Source organism: Lutra lutra, chromosome 17 (assembly GCF_902655055.1).
Source record: "Lutra lutra chromosome 17, mLutLut1.2, whole genome shotgun sequence".
NCBI classification, from domain to species: domain Eukaryota; kingdom Metazoa; phylum Chordata; class Mammalia; order Carnivora; family Mustelidae; genus Lutra; species Lutra lutra.
Window position 1 is genome coordinate 10793613 of NC_062294.1, and position 21245 is coordinate 10814857.

A 21245-nucleotide genomic window follows, 5' to 3' on the forward strand; every position below is an offset into this window, starting at 1 on the left:
GTGTGTAAGGGGTGTGGGAATGATCTTGTAAGTATGTGCATGTGTGTGAGTATGCATATGTATGGATTAATGAGTGAGGAGGGATGAGAATGTGTGTATAAAGAGTGTATGTGTAAGGTTTGTGTGTGGTAAAGAGCTTTGGGGTGTGTGAGTGAGCACACAAGTGTGTACATACACATGAAGGCATGTGCAATGGCTGTTCATCTATGTGTGTACAGAGTGTGTGCGAATGACTGTGTAAGTGTGTGAGCATTTGTGTAAATATGAGTAGGCGTGATCTAAAAGTTATAGTAAAAAGAGCTACACTGTCAGTTCCTGTCAGATTTTTAAGTATGTTTTTAATGTTCTTGTGTTTTTATTTGCAATTTATTAAACCATTAAATTATGTGTTTACTATACATAGATTAATAGTAACCACAATAAATGTGAACGTGTCCCCTGGGGCCTATGCAGCTCAGCAGGCAGACACTTCCGTGGGACCTTCCCGGCCCCGGGGCACTGAGATTTGGTGGGGGCTCTGCTTCTGAGCCATGTCCTCTCGGCCAACTTCCTCTCTCTGTGCATCTGCTTTCATATTTGTTAGAAACAAATACTACTAGGAACAAAGCCCATGAGTTTTTGTGAGGATTACTTTAAGTACATATTAATTAATTTAAAATTCATTTCAGGGAGGGCCCCTCTATCTGCTAAATGGGACGCTGCCCAACTCATAAATCATTTAATAAACCAATTAGATCTTTAAAGTTTAAAAAATTAATCAATAAAATCCATTTTAGAACCCAGTCCTTGCACGCAGTCTCTCACACACATGTAGACACTCACAAGCTCACTCACATATCTAAAAGCACCTTATATACTCACACAAGTCCTCACACACACCTTCTCGCAACTTGTCACACACTAACTCATACAAACACACACACACACAACCATGCTATCCCAACACACACACACACTTGTGGGTCATTCACACACGCATTCCCAGATTCCTTGCACACTCACATCATCCTTACACAGAGTCGTTCAAACTTAAATACTAATTCATGTTAAGTGCTTAGAATACACCCGGGTAAACAGATTTTTAAAAAGACATTATTTAATAATGCTTGGAAGCTACGTCAATAGGTATAGCACATAAGACCAAAATAAAGAATATATATTTTCTTCTGAATATAAGAGGATGCATTTAGAGATACTTTTGGAAATTCAAAAGGTAAACAAATGCCAAAATTACTTTGATTCTTGCTATTGTTTTTAGGGTTACCAGGGTGACCATTAGTCATAAGTTTCTCTTAAATAAATAAGTCATGTATAGCCAAGATCTATCTGTAATTTGCTTACTATTTCTGTTTTTCAGATGTGGAACTAAAACTATACATTCTCCTGTGTGTATACATTCTACTGTGCTGTATCACAATCCTCTATTTTATAAGTGCGTATCTCCCCTAGATTACTTGTGTAAGGGGGCAGCTTCAGAGAAAACCCCATTGGAGAAGCGTGGATCAACTCGTACCGAGAGAACTGTCGGCAGTCTGAGATGGTCAACGTGACTATCACTAATATTGTGGATGACTGAACTTGCCCCTGGGGACCTAATGATTGTTAGCCACTGAGGAGAGAGCCAGCCTTGAGAGAGCCGGCTCAGGGAGCCTTGCCACATGCCCTTTCCCAAATTGGGATTTAGGTTCTAGAGCTGGTGTGGATGTAACTTTGAAGAAGGTCACTGTCCTTTAGTCCCCAAATCGAGCCAACTGAGGTTTATAGTCTAAATCCTTCCTTTACATATCATCTTTCATTGTAGAAAGATTATTTTTATCTACAAATCGGGTTAAATAAACAAATGCGTATTCATAAAAAGGAAAGTAAGGCCTTCTAATCCTTTGCTAAATGAGATTAAAATTACTTTTTCCTACACACAACACAGTATCTATTAGTGTTCAAAATAGGATCCCCAGGAACTGATAGACTAATGGTCTATCAGATATAATATATATAATATATAATATTACATATAATAGATGTGTGTTTATATTGGTAAAATGTCTCATACAAATAAAAAGTTATTTTTACAGCTCAGAATTTATATTCATTCAAAATATATACTGAGCACTACTACAGGGTAGGGGTTAAGTCTGTCACAACATTGCTTAAATTTTTTATCTATAATGGCTATGACACTCCATTGAACTCAAGAATTAAAATTAACACCCTTGATATTAAAGCATGACTGGCAAGATTACTTGGCTAATATGCCCATGCCTAAAAATACTTTTCTAATTATTAACTATCAATTATTATTTTAAATGTCACTTGTCCTCTACAACTAACTTCCAAATCTTGCATTATCATGCCCTGTACTGGACTTCTAATAGAAACTACTGGGTCATCCTTACACCTTGATCAATACTGCAGCTCCAGACTTTTCCAGAGGAGAGGCTCTTTTTATTTTCCCTGCAGAGAAGATAGTAATGGGTTGTTAAAGGTACACATTAGGAGCACAGCAACCCGTTAAATTGCTATGCTTCTGAAAATATTACTCAGCTGTCAGAGAAGCAAAAGACACTTTGATAACTGGCTCCATCCATCTCTGACTTATTGGTACGTGGTGACCAATACTACGGTTAGACTGTACTAATTTACTGCGTTTAATGATATATTTTTGATACATTTACACCCATCTAAAATTATAACAGCATCAACATTACCTTTCGTAAGTTGATAGCATATGTACGTATCAATAACATGGTCATGTCTTCCATCTAAATTTTATCCCTGGAAATATGAAGCATAAAACTAAAAGTGTATTTTTTTTCTTTTTTAAAGATTTTATTTATTATTTATTTGACAGAGAGAGAGAGAGACAAATCACAAGTAGTCAGAGAGGCAGGCAGACGGGGAGGAGGAAGCAGGTTCCCTGCAGAGCAGAGAGCCCGATGCGGGGCTCGATCCCAAGACCCTGGGATCATGACCTGAGCTGAAGGCAGAGGCTTTAACCCACTGAGCCACCCAGGCGCCCCTTCTTTTCTTTTCTTTTCTTTTCTTAAAGCATCTTATTTCTAATGTGAATGTCATCCATTTCCCGTGGAACAGATGATGGCAGAAAAGAGAAGTTTAAGAACATATTCATTTTAAATATAAATTTTAATATGCTGTCAAAAGTCTGAAAATGGACAGGTCAAGGTAAAGAAATGAGATTGCCCTTACCTGTCAGTGATTCCACATGAGTCTATCTGAAGGTCACTGAAGTTTCCAACGGACCCCTGCTGAACTGAAATCAGATCTACCACCTTGTTACCGATAGAAATGAGTCTCATACACCCCTGAAATCCACCCACTGGATTTTTACATTTGGATCCGAAGCTGTTGTCAGGGCAACCTGACCAAAACAAAACAAGACAAAGTAAGTCAGGATATATCATAATGAATCAGGATTCAGTATCACAGATGACCTCATTATAAAAAAAGAAAAGAAAGAGGTACTTGGTTAATTTCTCAAAATTAAAAGTGGGAAGAAGAGCACGTCGCAGTCAACATTAGTGTGATCTAAATGACATACTGCAGTTCATACGAAGTATTTCTCTTTATTACCATAAGGTTTGCATGAGATCTATAATTATATCTCATTATATTTATAAATAATTATAAATATGACAATTATTATAATAGTATTTCATGTGAACCCTATGGTAATAAAGAGAAATACTTTGTATTAATGATATATATATAATAATTATGTTATAATTATATATCCTATATACTATATTATCATTATATAAATGACATATTAAACTTAAACACAGGAAGTCTTTTGGGAAGCAAAAAAGGGAATAAAGATTGAAAATGTGCACTTCAGATAAGAAAAGATAAATCAGTAACAGAGAAATACCTTGTTATTTAAAGCTAACTATTTGGGAAAGGAGCTGTGTTGACTTGGAATAAAATTACCAATGATTTAATTAAATACTTTATTTTCATATGCATATAAGAGCCATACACACATGCATTTTAATAAATCATAATGACTTAATGTCAAAAACATTTCACTGTGGTTTTATTTATTCTTTGCCTCATAAAAGAATGTTCCATTTATATTGATTTTTTCCTAACACTTATCTAAGACCTGTTTCTAATTATTTCAGTAATAAAGAACTATATTATTAACCATTATTCTCTGGGGTTTAATGACGTTCTAAGTGTTTCTCTAGCCAAGTGAAATAAATAATTTTATGGAGTATGAACACATATATTATACTTATGTATTTTTCATTAATCTTTCTCTGCTGTTATGGTTGTCAAGCACTATTACAGTTTGAAGAATAAGAAATGAATCAGCAACTTCCTAATTCCTACGCAATCCACATTCTTTTTCTTCCACCTATATAATCCACACTCTTTCCTAATTATACCTATTGTGACTGACAATACTTCTCCTTAATGCTTGCTTTCCTAAAAAACCACATTAACATGGTAAGTAAAGGCCAGGATTCATACTTAAAAATGGTTATCAGGTACACTGGAATATCATATTTTAACCAAGGGAGACTTCGAAGTTTCAAATTTGATATATCAAGAAAAGGTGATAAGAGCTCTTGGAGTATCAATCTACTGTACATGGTATGACACACATTTTCAGTGCTTAAAATTCTTCTGTGGTGTAGGATATGGTTATCATAACCTCGATATGTTTTCTAGATGACTTATTAACCAATTAAGAATGTTAAAGTCAAAACTGAGAGGATAATAGTTCAGTAACGTTTGGGGGCGACTACAATATGCCAGGAATATAAACAGCTCTGCTAATCTCCTTTCCTCCAGGTAGTGTTTCCTGACACATTTCAAACCATTTCAGAATAAAATAAATTGTGCAATATGCCTGTAGGGAATAAAACTAAGCAAATGCAGTGACAAAGATTACGGAACTTTACAGAAAGCACATCGTCATACCATTAGACACTTCATATTCCCACCTACAATGTTTAATAAGCAAGAGATTTTAGGAATAAAGAAGGGTTCAAGCCAGGTTCGTCTCATTAGTCTACGATAACAGGCAACCACAAGTTAATAGATTGCAATGGCAGAGAGAAGTTCAGCACTGAAGCCGTTCGAGATGGAAGTTCTAAAACATGAAGATTTCTGGGGAATACTTAATGCTGAGTTAATGAGTGGATCCATTACTGGAGGCAGTCAGCATATGAAGCACCTCTAAGGATGACAGATAAATTATCACTCGGTGTCACCGCACCAGAAGTAAGATGTTGGCTTGACTTCATGGATGGAGAATGTTTGCTTTGCCCAAGTGGAGGTGTGAGAATTCTGCACAAGGTCTAGTGCCTCTGGTCTGCACTGCCCAGGGTGTTATCAAGAGCACAAAGATCACATGGGGGAATACTGCCGGAATTAGGTGTTTACCTGCCCACAATCTGGAAAACACATTCTTAAAATTTAGAATTTATAAATGACACAAGCTGAGCACCATGCACCACAATGCAGTCCGAGGTTTTGAAAGGCCCTCAGCTGGAGGGAGAAGCTGCTTTTGGAAAATGGACGGATAATGGAGGATGACATGGTGTACGTGGACTGCTGTGATTTCTGAACAGCCCCCTCCGCCAACATGACTATCACTATGAAGACCGGCCTAGAACACAGGGACAATGCAGGTTGGTGGAAGAGACTGAAGCCAGGTTACGCCAACTATAGGCTGATAAGATCACTGGAAAGCAGCAGCTGAATTGAGAGAGTTGGGGAAAAGAAGTGAAGGGAAGTATCTCAGAACACTGTATATTTATTTACTTGAAGATAAACCAGCTGAAGAACTAAAAACTTAAGAAGAACCTTCCACCTAGATAATATGGATCCTAGTACTAGAGGAGGCTCTCATGCACACAGAGCAGAAGGTCTTCTAGGGCCAACAGCTGGGACAATTTTCCTTGGGACTCACAGCATCCAGCGATAAAACTGGAAAGAGTTGGTCATCCCACTCTCCTCCAGTCTACTCCCCGAATCCAGAATTGCCAGCCCAAAGCCCTAAGTGGGCTTCCAGAAGGATGGACCTCTTCTACCAGTATCTGGACCACAAGTCCAGGAAGAGAAGAAAGGAGTAGGGCAGAAGGCCTCCTGCTTTCTTTTGCCTCCTGTTCCCACCCTGGAAATGTTAGGTTGCCCTAGAATGTGCAGGGCGTATGCTCTTTGATCAGTAGAATCTCATGTCCAAAATGTTCAACTGAAGAACACCAATTGAGATGATTGATTAAACAGAGATACCTAAGTAAACCTGGGATGCCGATTTCTTTTTTTTTAAGTCCTTATGGAAGCTTCCACAGTATATTGGTTAGGAACTCAGAGACACCTTAAGAGATGCCAAATTATAAAGAACAGGAGAGGGAGAATAAACCCCAAATTCAAGACAGAGTTTACTTGGGGAGATGAAGAGATAGGACCCTGGAGGGGCAAATGAATGTTGATAATACTATATTTCTAGGCTGGGAAATACACATGTAGATATGCATAGTATTCTAATTAGTACCCTTTAAAAGGCACATAATGTAAGAGGTGAACTTCCAAGGACACCGGGTACAGGGAATATGGGAACTCTCGATCTTTGCAACTTTTTCATAAGTGTAAAACTATTCGAAGATTAAAAGTTTATTTAGATAAAATAGTGTATATCATTTTTACCATAATAAAAACAAGCAAAACTACAGCGTGCACATACGATACATTTCACCATAAAATATAACAGAATGAATAACAGCAATAAACATTTTCTGCAAAAAATGGGTAGGCATCGTTAAATATGAACACGAGGGATGCGAAATACTTTAAGAACGAGGATTCTATTTCCTTGATTTATACTTTTATCCAGTCTATTCATTTTATCTAGTCTTTTTTCTTCACATTTAACAATATGCCTGTTTTTAAAACCTTTTAGTGCTTCTAAATCTTTTCCTTTGAAGTGAAAGCTCTTAATTTGCTCCCCATATCTTACCATTTATTAAAGGAATGCGTTCCTATGGATTGCCTTAAAATCAACCATCTATTCCATGAGGTTTAATAAAGAACTCGGTTCGGAAATGAACAAACCTCAGGAAAGGAGACGACTACATCTTTGAACGTCTTGCCGCTGTGCTGCCATTCACAGCAATGGATTTGGCAGGGGTTTCCTTTGTTTGTTTGTTTGTTTGTTTTTAAGAAACTGTCTATTTTCCCTCGACCTCATTTCCATTTTGCTTGCCTGTGTGGAAGAGCAGCTCGAGACCCCTCAGGTGTCGTTCGCACGCGTTCAGTGGCCGGAGCCGCGGGGACCGCAGCCCAGTGCTCAGGGTGCGGCTGGGCGCTCCCGCCTTCAGCAGGAAACAGGCACGGAGGGCGCCTGCCCGCGGTCAGAGCCGCCTGCGACGTCAGGCCGAGGCTGAGGGGCCAGCCCTCCTTGGTCACCGCTTTTCAGGCGCCGTGCGCGCCGGCTAGTCAAGCCCGCGGCAACTCCGGAGGAGAAGGAACCACGCACGCCTCGCCCGGGTGGTCACGGGAAATGGGGCCACGCATGCGCACAACACCCCCGGCCAGCATCCGCCACCTCGGACCCACGGGGAGAGCTCCCATGTTCTTGCACGGGATAGAGCTGTCCACAGAGCACGGAGGAGAGCCCTGTGCTCCACAGAACGGTGGCGGGCAGGTGAACGCCCCTGTGAGCGGCTGGTGGTCAGCCCGGGGATAGGTCACCACTAGCAGTCTAGCTCCCAGAAGGCTGCCTCCCTTTGGTTAGTGGACGTTCCAGGAGTGAAGGGGCCGGGAGTAGGAGTTGCCCCAGTGGCAGCAGCAGACTTCAGCCCAGCGCGCTGGCCAGGATACCTGGATGAGAGGACACTGACATCAGCCACGTGTTCAACGGCAGGAGTGGCAGGAGCTGCCCGCAGAAGCTTCTCCCAGTTCCTCCTCAGAGTCATGAAGTGGCTTCTGCAGATGGACTGTTGTTCCATTTGGAAGTCAGGGTTGGTGCCACCCAAGTGGGTTCCTGCTGCGAGGACTTTGAGGACATCCTCCTCCCTCATTTGCAGGACATCGAGGGCTCCAGACATCAGTTACGACATGGACCCCTCCCTGGGTAGCCCAGAAATTGTTTGTTTGTTCTTAGTATTGGATGACTAATGCACGGTCTGTGTGCTTACTCTCAATTCTTAGAAGAAATCTGTATTGTACTGATGAACAATAAAGATTGGGCTACTGCCACCAAATTCAAAAGTGATTCTACACAGAGGTGACTATTAAAATTCAAAATAACAGCAATAAGAAACCCACCAAATCATGATTAGAAATAAGTCTTACTACTACCAGTTTTACAACTTTGCCTTTCTAATGGCAAATCACATTTTATTTTAATTTTCCAGTGGTAGAGATTTATTTCCATTTCCAAGGTTTTCTTTTCCACGCTTTTAGTTCAAACATCCAGGGCAGGTAAATGCTTCATTTGTTTTTGTTCTGTTGGAGAGATGGCCTGGTGTTGAAGGTTGATGCCCTAATTTCATCAAATGTATCAGTGCATTATTACTGAGCAATGAACAGAGGTTTCTATGGCTAATTAGGTTAGATTATTTGCCATTGGCATAATATTGCCCTTCTGCATTGGGCAGTAGGAAAGCAATAAGGATGCTCCAGAGGAGCTAAGAGCCATGTGCAGGACAATACTGCAATAAAATCAGCCCATAAAATCTGAAAAAACCATATAAGAACCATTTAACACTAGGAAAATATAACAAAGTTGGAAAGTAAGAATGGAAGAGGGTTGTCTATTTGCAATCATTCTCATTGTCAAAACTGTAAACATAAGTCGATCCGCCTCTAAGAAATGCATCTTAGGTCATAGTTGGTCATCTTGATTCACTCAACATTTCCACATTCAAAGAAAGTGAGAAATTATTCCATACTATTGAATTGGTTAAAACATGATGACATCTCCAAGACAAAGGGAGTAATTGCAAATATGGGTCAATTGCCCGTATGGCCTGACTCCTTCTCTTACCTCCGAAATAATAGGTACCACCTGAATAAATCTGTTCGGGCCCCAGGGAAGAAGTGGCAGAGGCCACTTGGCCATCTACGGCCACACTCAAGTGATTCCGTTTGGCAGATAAGGAGATGGAATGCCACTGCCCGTCATTTAATCCAACACCTGGGGGAGACAAAACCAGTTAAAAGAGATCTCTCTCAACAGTGAACAGTATAAGCAGTCAGAAGCAAAGTACACATTGCCTGTAGCACTCAGTATATTAATAAAAGGATACAGAAAGACAGGAAAAGGAGGCAAGTGGGTACCCTCTTGTGGAAAATGGTGCGTTATTCCTTTCTTAGGGCCTCAATAAAAAGCACAGAATCCCCAACTTTGGGCAAAGTCCTAAGTGGTTAAAAATCTTTCAATTATTTGGCATGGACAGTTTTTAGCTTCCATCATGTAATTTATCTTTTACAGGGAGGGCTTTAGGAAAAGCATATTTTCCAGAATTCTAGGTTAGACCCAATAAAATGATGTATCTGCTTTTTTACATTTTGTGTAGTCATCTTTTATAATATTATATATTTAGCAACATATATCAAGTCAATCATTACAAAAAATTACTGTAATGAATACTGAAGAACTTCCCATATAATATGAACTTAAAAATTAAAGCAGTGTGTGAAACCACATTTACATAGTCGATCCTCATGGTGTATAGATTCCGTATTTGCAAATTCACATACTCACCATAATTTATTTTTAACCCCAAAATCAATACTCAGGGCATCTTTGGAATCATTCACTAAAACGCACAGAGCAATGAATAGAGTTGACCGACACATGTGTTTCCAGCGGAGGTTAAACACGCAAATGCTTGTTATGGCTCTCATAGGTAAACACATTTCCCACATCTTTGGGCTTTTGGTTAGTGATTCTGCCATTTAAAAGACCCCAGGCGTAGTGATGAAGTACCGTTTGGTGTTTCTAAATGCAAGAAGGCTATAATGGTGCCTCTCAGAGAAAATACACACGTTATATGAACTTCACTCAGGCATTAGTTATAGTGCAGCTGGTCACAAGTTCAATGTTAATGGATCAACAACACATATTAAATAAGGTATCTTGACACAATGACATAGAGAGCAAGGTTATTTATTGACTGGTTAACAAAAATGTTGTGATCAGAAGGTCACAGGAACCTAACCCTATAACTCCCCTAGGAGTGGTAACCATTCAATACCATTCAATATTTGCTAATTCAATGTTCATGATGACTTTACACAACATAACTAATGCAAATAATGAGAATCAACTATATATATACAAATCTAATGACAGTCCTACATTTTTGTATAAATATGGGGAAGAGCTGAAAGGAAATATCCCTGTACAGAAACAGTAATTTTTGCATAATGGAAAATTGTGGTTTTTATTCACTTTTATATTTTCCCTGGATTTTTCAAGATTCTATAACCAAAAATTGCATTAATCAAAAATCAAAGTATTCTCTTCACCTCTAAAAAACAATCTCTCATCCCTCCCATGGCAGCTCTAGTTCGATGAACCCATGAGATGGTTTAGCCCTTTCCTTCTTAAAGGGAATTAAGTACAAAGGCTCTGTGTTTGAGTATCAGCAGACAGGTGGAAGCTAAGCATCTCTATTGTGGATTTACCAGTAAGGTTTATATCCATTGAATACCCAATGCTCTATGATTTTGTGTATCAAATTAGTAAACTAAAATAAATATTAAATATTTAATAAATATTAAACCCAAAGGTCATGGCCTCTTTTCTGATATTATGTACAATGTACAATTTCTTTACTTCCCCAGCCATTTTTGACCACAGGCTTTCAGACAGAAAATGTGTAGAAGCTCTCTTAAGCGATTAAGCTCTTTGCTCTGGATTTATTTAGTATAACGCAAATTCCATCCTGGGCACTGAAGCTCATTTTTATACTACATCCAGGAAGCAAAAAAGATTTACAAAGACCCAACTGGCTCGGTTTGTGAAAGATAATGAGAAAGACCTGAAAACTGAAAAATGAAAAATGTAGGTTAGATACTTTTAGACACATTTTCTAAGAGCGCGCTCTGGAAATAGACGACTGAAGAGTTACGTAATCCCTGACGGTATGAGATCGGACTAAAATAGATCAAATGCCCCAGATTTGTCATCTAGAGCTTCCTTTAAGAGGATACATTTAGAGTGAAAGTCCTTGTACTGAGCTTTGCGTCACATGCAAAGACACCTCCCACCTTCCCTCCGCCACCATGCACGGCCACGCCCTCCTATTGGCTCTCTTGAAGACTGGACACGCCTGTAAACATCACTTTGCTTCTGTTATCTTATCTTAGGCTTTTTACCGGTCCAGGACCATGCTTCTCAAACTGTGTGTGTTGATAAACTTTCTTTCCTGGCCTAGAGCAGATAATTTCATAAAATTGAGGGCAAGTTAGTTAGTAAAAATTAAAGAAGACCAAAAATACAAGCTCAGCGTCCATGTGTTTGGATGGCATGGCAAGATCTTATTGCTCTGACAGGTTCTTAGAACTTAACGCCGAGTTTTATGCTCCTCTTGGAAACAAATATTTCACTGAATAGGTGTTAATGCAGGGACCAAACTTTGAGTAGCTGTGCTCCAGGTATCTGCTGGGTGATGCAGACTGCGGGGTTAAAGTCAAAGCTCGGGAATTTCTTCCGTCAATACAGAAGGCAGTTTAGATTAAGACCAAAAGACTGCTAGGACAGCGGCTCTGGCTCTGTCATCTGACCCAGTGAAGTCACCCACCTCACCAGCTAGCACATAGTGAAGTTGTGCACTGTTTGTAGGGGAGCCACTGGAAAGCTCTTCCCAAGCCTCGTTTACAACAGACACCACTGACTTCTGAGAGGGAGACTTGTTACCCATCAGTGGGATTTATTATGTAAATGAAACCATGAAAAGTCCCACGAGTTTCTTTCTCTTAAATGACATAATAAAAGGGTCATTTTAAAATTAGGTTCTGTTTTTTTTTAAGTGTACAACTCCTTCCCGCTTTTAGGTCTGATGAGAGGGAGCCCCTTAAAAGACCACATCACTGTGAAAGAAGGGAAGGAGAATAATCACAGAATTTGTACTTTTTCTTGTTCGTAATGTTAGGTAAGTAAATGCTTATTCGAGGACTGCTCCCACCCCTCCTAAGTTTTGAATCTGGGGGAGGGGCCTGTTGTGCGTATAATAAAAAAAATAACAGTTTTTATGGATTTCATAAAAAGTACTGTGTGCTTTACATGCAATGTACATTTAATCTTCAACACTGTTAGTATTATGCTCATTTTAAATATGGGGAAAATGAGGCTCAAGTAAGAACAAATTATCCACGGTACTGTCCAGCTGGTAAGCGGATTCCAAAACCCATACTCTTCTCTGCCTGCAGGACAAGCAGTCCCTTTATTTTTTTGCTGTTATAAATAATTAAATTTGAGAAAGTGAAAAGCAGCCCCCAAATAGTGAGCAAGTAGCCTGGCATTCTGAACAAAGCCTTGGTGGTATGGGACTTTGGTAGGCACACCGGGCTAGGCCTTGGTGTTCTCCCACTGAGCACAATCTCATAGAAACCAACATTAATCAAGGCAACTCTGTGATGACAATGCAATTGGACCAAAAAGAAAAAAAAAAAAAGAAAGAGAAAAAGAAAAAGAAAAGAAAGAAAGTCAAGATGACTTTATAATCTTGTGTAAGCCCAGACAATAACAGGCTACTGAGAAAACCACAAAAATACCAAACTTCATCTTCTGGATAATATGAATGACAACCGATTTTATTTATTTATTTTTATACCAATTACCAATTACAGCTTTGGCCTTATTTCATTCCTCCATCCTAGAGAAGATTTATAAAGACACCTCATCACACAGTTGCTAAGCCTCACTTCCTAGCAGCATTTAATCCAGAGGAATTTTCCATTTCCTCGAAATCTCCCCGCAAATAAGCTAACAACCCAAAATCTTCCAATAAATCATTCTTAACACCCTATATTAAGACACGCCCATGGCTCCCCAGGGTGTGTGTTCTCCTTGCCGCGATAATCAATAAACCCAACTCATTCAATTACAGGTACATTCTCTTTGGACTTTTGGTGGAAAGCATTGACAGCTCTAAATGGAATAATGAAAGAATAGAAAAATAAATAGAAGTGTTGGCAATTATATGTAGTTGGGGAGAACACGACTGTTTACCAGAACTCTCTTCCTCTCTTTCCTTTTCCCTTCCTCTTCCCATCCTCCTCCTTTCTCTCTCTCTCTTCCTCCCTCTCTTTTTCTCCCCTAATTAGGTCCAACCACATAAACACAAAATACAGAAGGAGGAAAATGACTTACATCTGTTCCTTGTACACAATCTTCTGGTACCAACCCTAAATTGCTACAAAGAAACTGTGACAGCTTAGCCACTATCACTGTCTCACAAGACTGCTATGGGCATCCATGAAATAAGATTTTATAAAGATAAAAAGCCCGCTGTACAGGGTAGGTTCTTTGCAAAGGTGCAAAGGTGGTAATACGTAGGCTCTTGCTCAAGGAGCAACTTAAAGGTTTTTCTTGTTCTTAAATAGCTTTAAGTGCTCTGAAACAGTGTCAGAAATTCCTATATCCATTAACTATAGTCACTAACCATAACTAAAGTTCCAGACAACCAGATGGCTCTTGTCAAGATGGAAATATGGAGATCACTGGTGCCAATCACTTCAGAAGAAAGAGGGAGTTTCCGGGAGTGACAGGTTTACAATCTGAAAGGTAGGGGTATGCTAACAATGAAAGGGAAGAAGGTGGATAAAACAAGGCTTCTCCCGGGTTAGGCAAATCAAGAGGGCTGCTCTTCTGCCGGGGCCACAAGAATCAAAGGTCTAGTAAATGAAAAATGCCAGAAATATCTCTTATTCTGCAACCCCACATCACCAGGCCTTGCTCATAAGAGCAAGAAGCCGGTTTATAGGCCTGATTTTCATAGGCAAAAGCAGAAGCAGAAATGCTAAACCATAGCAGAAATCTCAAATCCTACAATAATGAGTTTGCTTTAAATAGGAAAATATAAGCACGCTGTTTGTAGGGTCCTTGATGCCGTCTGAACGATTTTTGTTTTGACATCTATAAAAGCGACAAATACTAGAAATATTTTGTGTCATGAAGAATTTTGTAATACTGCTAATATCTTTCATTATTCAGACTAGTATCTTTAATATTTCAAAAGTTATATAGGCTGACACAGTATTTTCAAAGAATTCCAAGTGACAATTTGCCAAACTGTGTATTACATTAAAAATTTATCCTGCTGGGCGCCTGGGTGGCTCAGTGGGTTAAAGCCTCTGCTTTCGGCTCAGGTCATGATCCCAGGGTCCTGGGATGGAGTCCCACATCAGGTTCTCTGCTCAGCGGAGATCCTGCTTCCCTCTCTCTCTCTCTGCCTGCCTCTCCATCTACTTGTGATCTCTCTCTGTCAAATAAATAAATAAAATCTTAAAAAAAAAATTTATCCTGCTAATTCAAAGATTAGACAATTCTGTTCTTTCTCAACACAATTTCATTTTTATTCCACTGCAAAAGATAGAAAAATTATGATCTTTTAAAACATGTAAGATTAGTGATTTGTATCTTCAGGAGCTAAGAAAAATTGAGCCACCCTTACAGAATGCAAAGCTTTGACATAATATACAAACCCGTCAATAAGTATTTGATTCCCTTTAAGCAGTCATTATAATACATTCTGACAAAGGACTTAATTCTTGAACATTGTACATGTGAAAGCCTTCCCCCAAGAAGAAAACCAATGACCCACCCACCTAGTACCATTTACACACTATATTTTCAAGTGCAAAAGGTGCTTGCCTCACTGAAATTGGCCAAAATTAATATTTTTCAAGAAACTGAAAGAATGGGAGTGGGGGAGTTGGTAAGTCAAGGCCTACTTGTATAATCTGAAGTATAACGATTTTTCCTAACTTGGCATTCATCCATAGTCAAGACTCCTTGTTATTAAGCTGTGGAAACAGTCACACTGAGTCCTCTGATGCCATAATGGGTTATATTATATGTGAACTTAAACATTAATTTAGAGATTTTTAAATCATTCAGAGTATTCTATACAGACCTATGCCTAGTAATTTAATAAATATTCCTGCCTGTAATGTGTTTAGAAACGGACTGACTTCATGGGGCGCACTATAGTAACACTGTACTGAAGCAGTTTCTTTAAGATTTTGAAAGAAGGCTATGAATATAACCACTTCTTAGGATGTCAAATAAATCACAATAAACTACACATTAATGACAAGCTTACAGTTTTAGGCCCTCGTTTTAGGGAGCCTATTAATTATTCATATGGCACTGATTAATTTATTTCCTTTTGTCAAGCGTGCAAATCTACCACATTTTGAGCATTACATTAAAAAGTCACAACATAGTGGCTGTTAAAAATTATAATTAATATTGAACTTTCAGCTCCCACATTTAAACTGCAGTGATATGCTGAACAACAAAAAGATACATAAAGACTATGCATTTATGCATCCATTTGTATACTTGTTCTTCCTATATTTAGTTTCTGACTGTAATCTACCTGGTTTTTCCTCTCTCAGTCATATTCTATTAATTTGGTCATAGTTAATATAAAGGAGTACTACAATGGCATCTTTAATTTTTTTTTAAAGATCATTTATTGAACTGATGTAGCAATTTACCCCAATGTGAACTCTAGTTGCTTGGCTTGGGTGTTATTCCACATATATGAAAATGTGATGGAGATCCCTTGTCAAGAACTATATAATTTTAATGAAGAGACAAAAATATCTATCACCCAAAGCACTGACCTAAATTAGACATTAATTTTCCAGATACTCATACAGTCTCCTTAATTATATTACTTCAAATCATTATGATACCATATTGCCTGGAAGTGGAGAGAATCCTATTTGGTGCCCAAATGGAGAACTTCACATGAATCTTTCCATCCTCCCCAAATATATCCAACTCTGTACAGCATACATCAGCAAATGAAGTCATATCACACACAAATCTAGAAATAGAGATCCAGATCCAAGAAAGACCTCTCGCTTTCAATCACAGAGCAGATAAGGCTAATAGCTATGTTAGACAGAGCCTACTCTTCCATTGAAGATGCCCAGTAAACTTTTGGGTCCATCTCAAAGTCCTTCACATTTTTTCCCAAAACACTTTTCCTCAGAATATAGTCACTTATCTGGAGTGGGCAAGAGAAGAGGGTCATGAAAGGACACTTCTATTCCCCCGTAACTATCGTTTGGTTAATAAAAACTGCTAGTGTCGAAGCCATATTTAAAAGGAAATTGGAATCAAGGTCCTGTAAGGCAGAGCACTGATAATCTTATTAACTCAAGTATCCATTTATTAAACAAATACTGATTTTTGGTTATGCATAAAATCTTATGGAAAAGGGTCTGAGAGATAATGAAATCTTTCAAACCCATATGCTTTGCCTGCAGGAACACACTTATTACCTGCTGTGATGTCACTGGGTAATTTTCCTGGCTGGTAGAGATTCAGCCTAAGTTTTCCATCATTAAGAAAGAGGAGGAGACCCCCTGAAACCAGGTGAAGTTCGCTGAATAGCAGAAGTCCTGCCTTATTCCAGGTTCGAATTTGAAACATGGCCGAAAGCTCGTCCTCCCTGGAAAAGCCTGGCAGGGCTAAGTAACTCTTAGGGCTGAGAAAAGTCACAGGCACAGACTGTGATTGTGAACAGGAAAACGACACATTGCCCTGGGAAGAAAGCAAAAGAAAAAGCTTTAAGAATGGCTCACATCATTTTAGTAATAGAAATGGGAGTATTCACAAAGGCTGTTTATCGATCCCAAATTATCCTTGGTTTAAAACAACAACAAATTGCTAACAACATGAAGATTCAAATCCTTGCCGTATAGCTGAAAGATTCTTCATCTCCTGTGATAGGATGGTCAGGCAACTCTTTCCCTGGGTTCTTGGTGAAATCCATTTTCCCCCAGCTCTCCGCTTCTATAAAGGCATCTAACTCAATGCCACTGAAGTCAATAAAATTTATTTAAGCCAATTTTTGTTTTTTATCTTTCCTTGGCTTTCCATTCCCTGGGCTCTGGGTGAAATCCTTTTCTCCTTCATCCTTTGATGCCTTTGGTTCTAATCCACCCCATAATGTACCCAATATTAATGAGCTACTGTTTTTCCTTCTGTATTTTTTCATATTTTTCTCTTTTCCCATTGGATCTCTTATTTACATGTAATATATGTATATATAGTTTCAGTTTTATGTTCAGTTATATGTACATAAGCACACACTTAAGATATATGTTGACAATATACCCGCACATTAAGTATTATTTATTTTACAAAAATAGGAGCTAAATGTTTAGAACTTAAAAAATACCTTATGGAAATCCTTTTGAGCTATCTGGCATACATCTAATTCCTTCTTTTTGTTGACTGCATAATATTCTATTATGTGAATATTCCAACTTTTACTCAGTCGTTTTCCTGTTAATATGCTTATCCTTTGTTTCCAGGTTTTGCCTCTCCCATAATGCTATAATAAATAACTCCCCATGCTCCTATGTATATTTTCAGTTCTACAGAAGAGGGTTCTAAATACAGAACTATTTATACCTATATGTTTTAATAAATATTTCCAGCTTCTTTTCCAAAAAGAAGTTAAAGTACTCCACATTTCCACTGGCAATATACAAGAATATCCTTGTCCTCACATCCTTGGCAGGAATAGGTATTATAGATCTTTTAAATCTGCACAAGTTCAATGACAAAATGGCAACACGATAGATCATTTTTATTTATCTTGCATTTACCTGACCAACAGTGAATCTGAGCATTTTTCATGAGTTTGTGGCTCTTTTGGACCAGCTTTCCTCAGAATGGTCTGTTTATATCCTTAGCACATTTTTCCTTTTATGTTTTACACTAGACACTCAATGCGTAATGCATTCCTTACATTCCTTTATTTTTTAAAAGATTTTATTTTTAAGTAATCTCTACACTTAACATGGGGCTTGAACTCAAAACCCTAAGATCAAGATGAGCCAGCAAGACATCCCAACATTTCTTTATTTTTAAAACATTTTTGGCCTTTTCTTATCATTATGCCTGTATCATCAGATTAACATATATTATTTCTCATCTAATGGTTTTATAATAGATCTTCAAGATACCTTAGAATTGTATAAATTTTCATTAAAATACTACATATATATATATAAATTATTCTGCTCATACAGTAAAATAGATAGATATTTAAGGATTTAAAAAACCTTAAGGTCTGAATTATTTAGAAATAACAGGCTACAGAAATGACAATAAATGTATTTATTTTTCCTAAAAGTAATCTTTAACATTTTTTCCAAATACAGATTTGAAAAGTCAGTGAAATCGACTTTACCTAGAAGGATACACATTGGAATTAAACCATTGGTCTTGGATAAACAAAAATATTTGGCTATACTGTGATTCTGTTAAAAGCGAATTAGCTTTCCTTGTGGACAAATATATTGTCCCGATGAATTAAATAACAAAAGCGGGAGAGTAAACTACACTGACCCATAATGTAAAGGCAATTAGAAACCAACAAACCTCGTAAAACTGGAAACATTTTACCAGCTGCAGTTTGGGCTGATGCTGCATTTGGACAGCTACCTTATACCCTGCAAACGGCAAATCCTCTTGCCTGTGAAAAGTGGGTGTTAGCTGCACGAGCAGTTTCTGGAAACTCCTTTGCCGATGAAACATACACATCTATCTACAGTATTTTTATTTTCCTTTTAAATCATATTCCCTTTTATAAAAAAATAACTAAAAATCTTTCTGGATGGTATGCTCCCATAAATACTACCAATTCACACACAGAGAATCAGGAATAAAATATTTGGTAAACAGTAAATATTCCCACGATATGCTCTGGTATTGGCTGACACAGCACGAGCTTACATGGATACATCCTCAATTTTGAACAATTAAAGAAATGTATTTAAATGGATCTGTGTGTCGGCTTTTCTATCATGGTTAAACTGGAAACCATGTTTCCCAGAGTCCCCTTCCATGCCTGGTTCTGGTGAAGAGTTAGCCCAAAATGAAGCGTCTGTGGTATTTGAGTCAAAAGTGAGATGCCAGCCATTTCCTTCCAAAGGATTTTTTTTCCTATGACAAAACACAGTGAAAGATGATCACAGAGAAGCTGGTCTGTTCCAGTTTGTCCTGGCTCTCCTTCACTCTGCTCTGTCTCTTCTTCCTGACAGCTGCCCTCCACATTCCAGTTCCTCTGACAACTGTTAAGATCCAAGTCCTAAAATAGATCCCTTGTTCATAAAACTCATACTGGTGCTGCTTCCCTGACTGAACCCCGACCAGTACAGTCATATTTAAAATCTGCTGCATTTCCACAGAATTAGAATATAATGCACCCTGACCAACACTGCTATTGGGACAGACTGGCAGATGCAGTGTTGTAACAGCCTATTCGTTTCTTTTATTTGTTATGAATGACCATGGCAGAATACAGGTTTTCAAATGCCTCTCTAATATACATGGATGTTAACTAATTCCAGGAACTTGGTATGCTTATTTAGGGAGTTTGTCAGGGAATATCTTATTAAGGAAGTTACACAGCAAAGAAATTAGTCCCCTGGAGAAATAACATCGCATAATTAAATTACCAACTGTAAAAAGAAAAAATGCTTTACTTCATATAAAAATAAAAATAATCCTGGCCTGTGCATTATAATTTCTTTAGATGGGATTAATCCTTTCTATGCATATTGCCAGGCAGAGAAAATTTTTAAAAGAGTAATCTCTAAAACATAGTATCAAGTGGGAATCCAAAAATGGAGCAGTTTTATTGTGTGGAAAAGTAACATAGTCTCACTCATTCATTTACATGAGGATTCTCTTACCTTAGCGATGATCTCCGGTTTTTGTCGCTTGGCCAAATCAATGATATCTACTCCATTATAAAAGAGGTTTTCTAGACACCCATGAAAATTCTTATGGGGGAATGATACTGATTTTCCAGGTGCTGGAATCCCTCCAAAGCTGATCTTAGAAAGAAAAATGGCATCAATAATATTGTTTAGTGATTTTCTGATAATCTGCTTAAATAATTATGATTAGCAGCTATAGCTTTAATCACCACAGATTAATCAATTTTTCATCACTACACTGCCATGTTGCTAATTTCATATGGATATTTTTTTAAATTAAAATGCAGATTTGAAAACAAATTTACATGCATTCAGTTTTCATTTACACGAGAGCTTGATTATTCTTACAAGTTACTAATCATATCTGGATTTGATGTTTATTGGTTGATGAATCAAAAGGCAGCTTTATCTCCATGGTAAAGCTCTGTTTAATAACATAACTGGTTATAATGGCATTTTGTTTTATCTACATTTCCGGCACATATTGGTAATTTGCACATTTTAATCAATTGATAATCTATTCATTACTCCAACGTCTCCATAAATCTTCACTGCTCAAGGATGCCCTACAGCACACACACACACACAAAACAAAAACAAACAAACAAAAAAAAACATGCAACACATTCTATATTCACTTATACGATCTCCTGGAGATTTCCTACATGTGATAATCTGTGACTACACATTTCAGATAAAAAAGAAAATCTCTCTCTGTGAGAGTAGATTAACATATCGTCAGGAAGATGAAGCATCAGGAGTATCTGCCCAAGTCTGCTCTTGTGAGTCAGGTCACCTTGGGAAACACTTCTCCAGGACTTGGATTTCCTCTGAAAGAGGGGAGGGGTGCTCCCTACGGTGTATTTTCTTTTGCATGACTCCCCAACATATACGTTGTAAAAATCTGTATTTATTGAAACATAACTATCACACCTCATAATCAAGGTCCAGGTAACTGAACTCTCCCTGGGCGTGGAAACGGTGCCTGTGCTCATCTACTGTAAAGTTGACTTGTCTGCCCACGCGCTGGAGGAGCACGGAGTGCCAGTGCTGATCGTCCATCAGGCTGCCCAGGGTGAGATTGATGAGCGTGTGCGCTGAGGGCAGTCTGGCTTCACCTGAGAAGAGAAAACAGTAACAGCACCATGATTCCCAGTCTTAAAAAAAAAAATAAGTTTCCCCTCGTGGACCAGCATCTCTCGTTACAATTGCCATCTCCTTCCTCGCATTCCACAAAGACACTAGTATGGATCCACCTGAAGTTTGAATATAATATCCTCTCAACCCTG

At 38.2% G+C, this 21245-nt stretch overlaps 1 protein-coding gene across 2 annotated transcripts in view; it reads right to left on the minus strand.

Annotated features, from left to right (window-relative positions):
* Nucleotides 1-21245, minus strand: part of CNTNAP4 (contactin associated protein family member 4) — a 249365-nt gene that overhangs the window by 81365 nt on the left and 146755 nt on the right. For both annotated transcript variants that reach the window (XM_047712348.1, XM_047712349.1), the window contains exons 6-10: nt 20890-21074; nt 19930-20073; nt 16501-16762; nt 9017-9166; nt 3205-3376 (exon numbers count right to left, since the gene is read on the minus strand). In XM_047712348.1, the coding sequence (XP_047568304.1) occupies nt 3205-3376; nt 9017-9166; nt 16501-16762; nt 19930-20073; nt 20890-21074 (913 nt within the window). The remainder of the gene's footprint in view (nt 1-3204; nt 3377-9016; nt 9167-16500; nt 16763-19929; nt 20074-20889; nt 21075-21245) is intronic.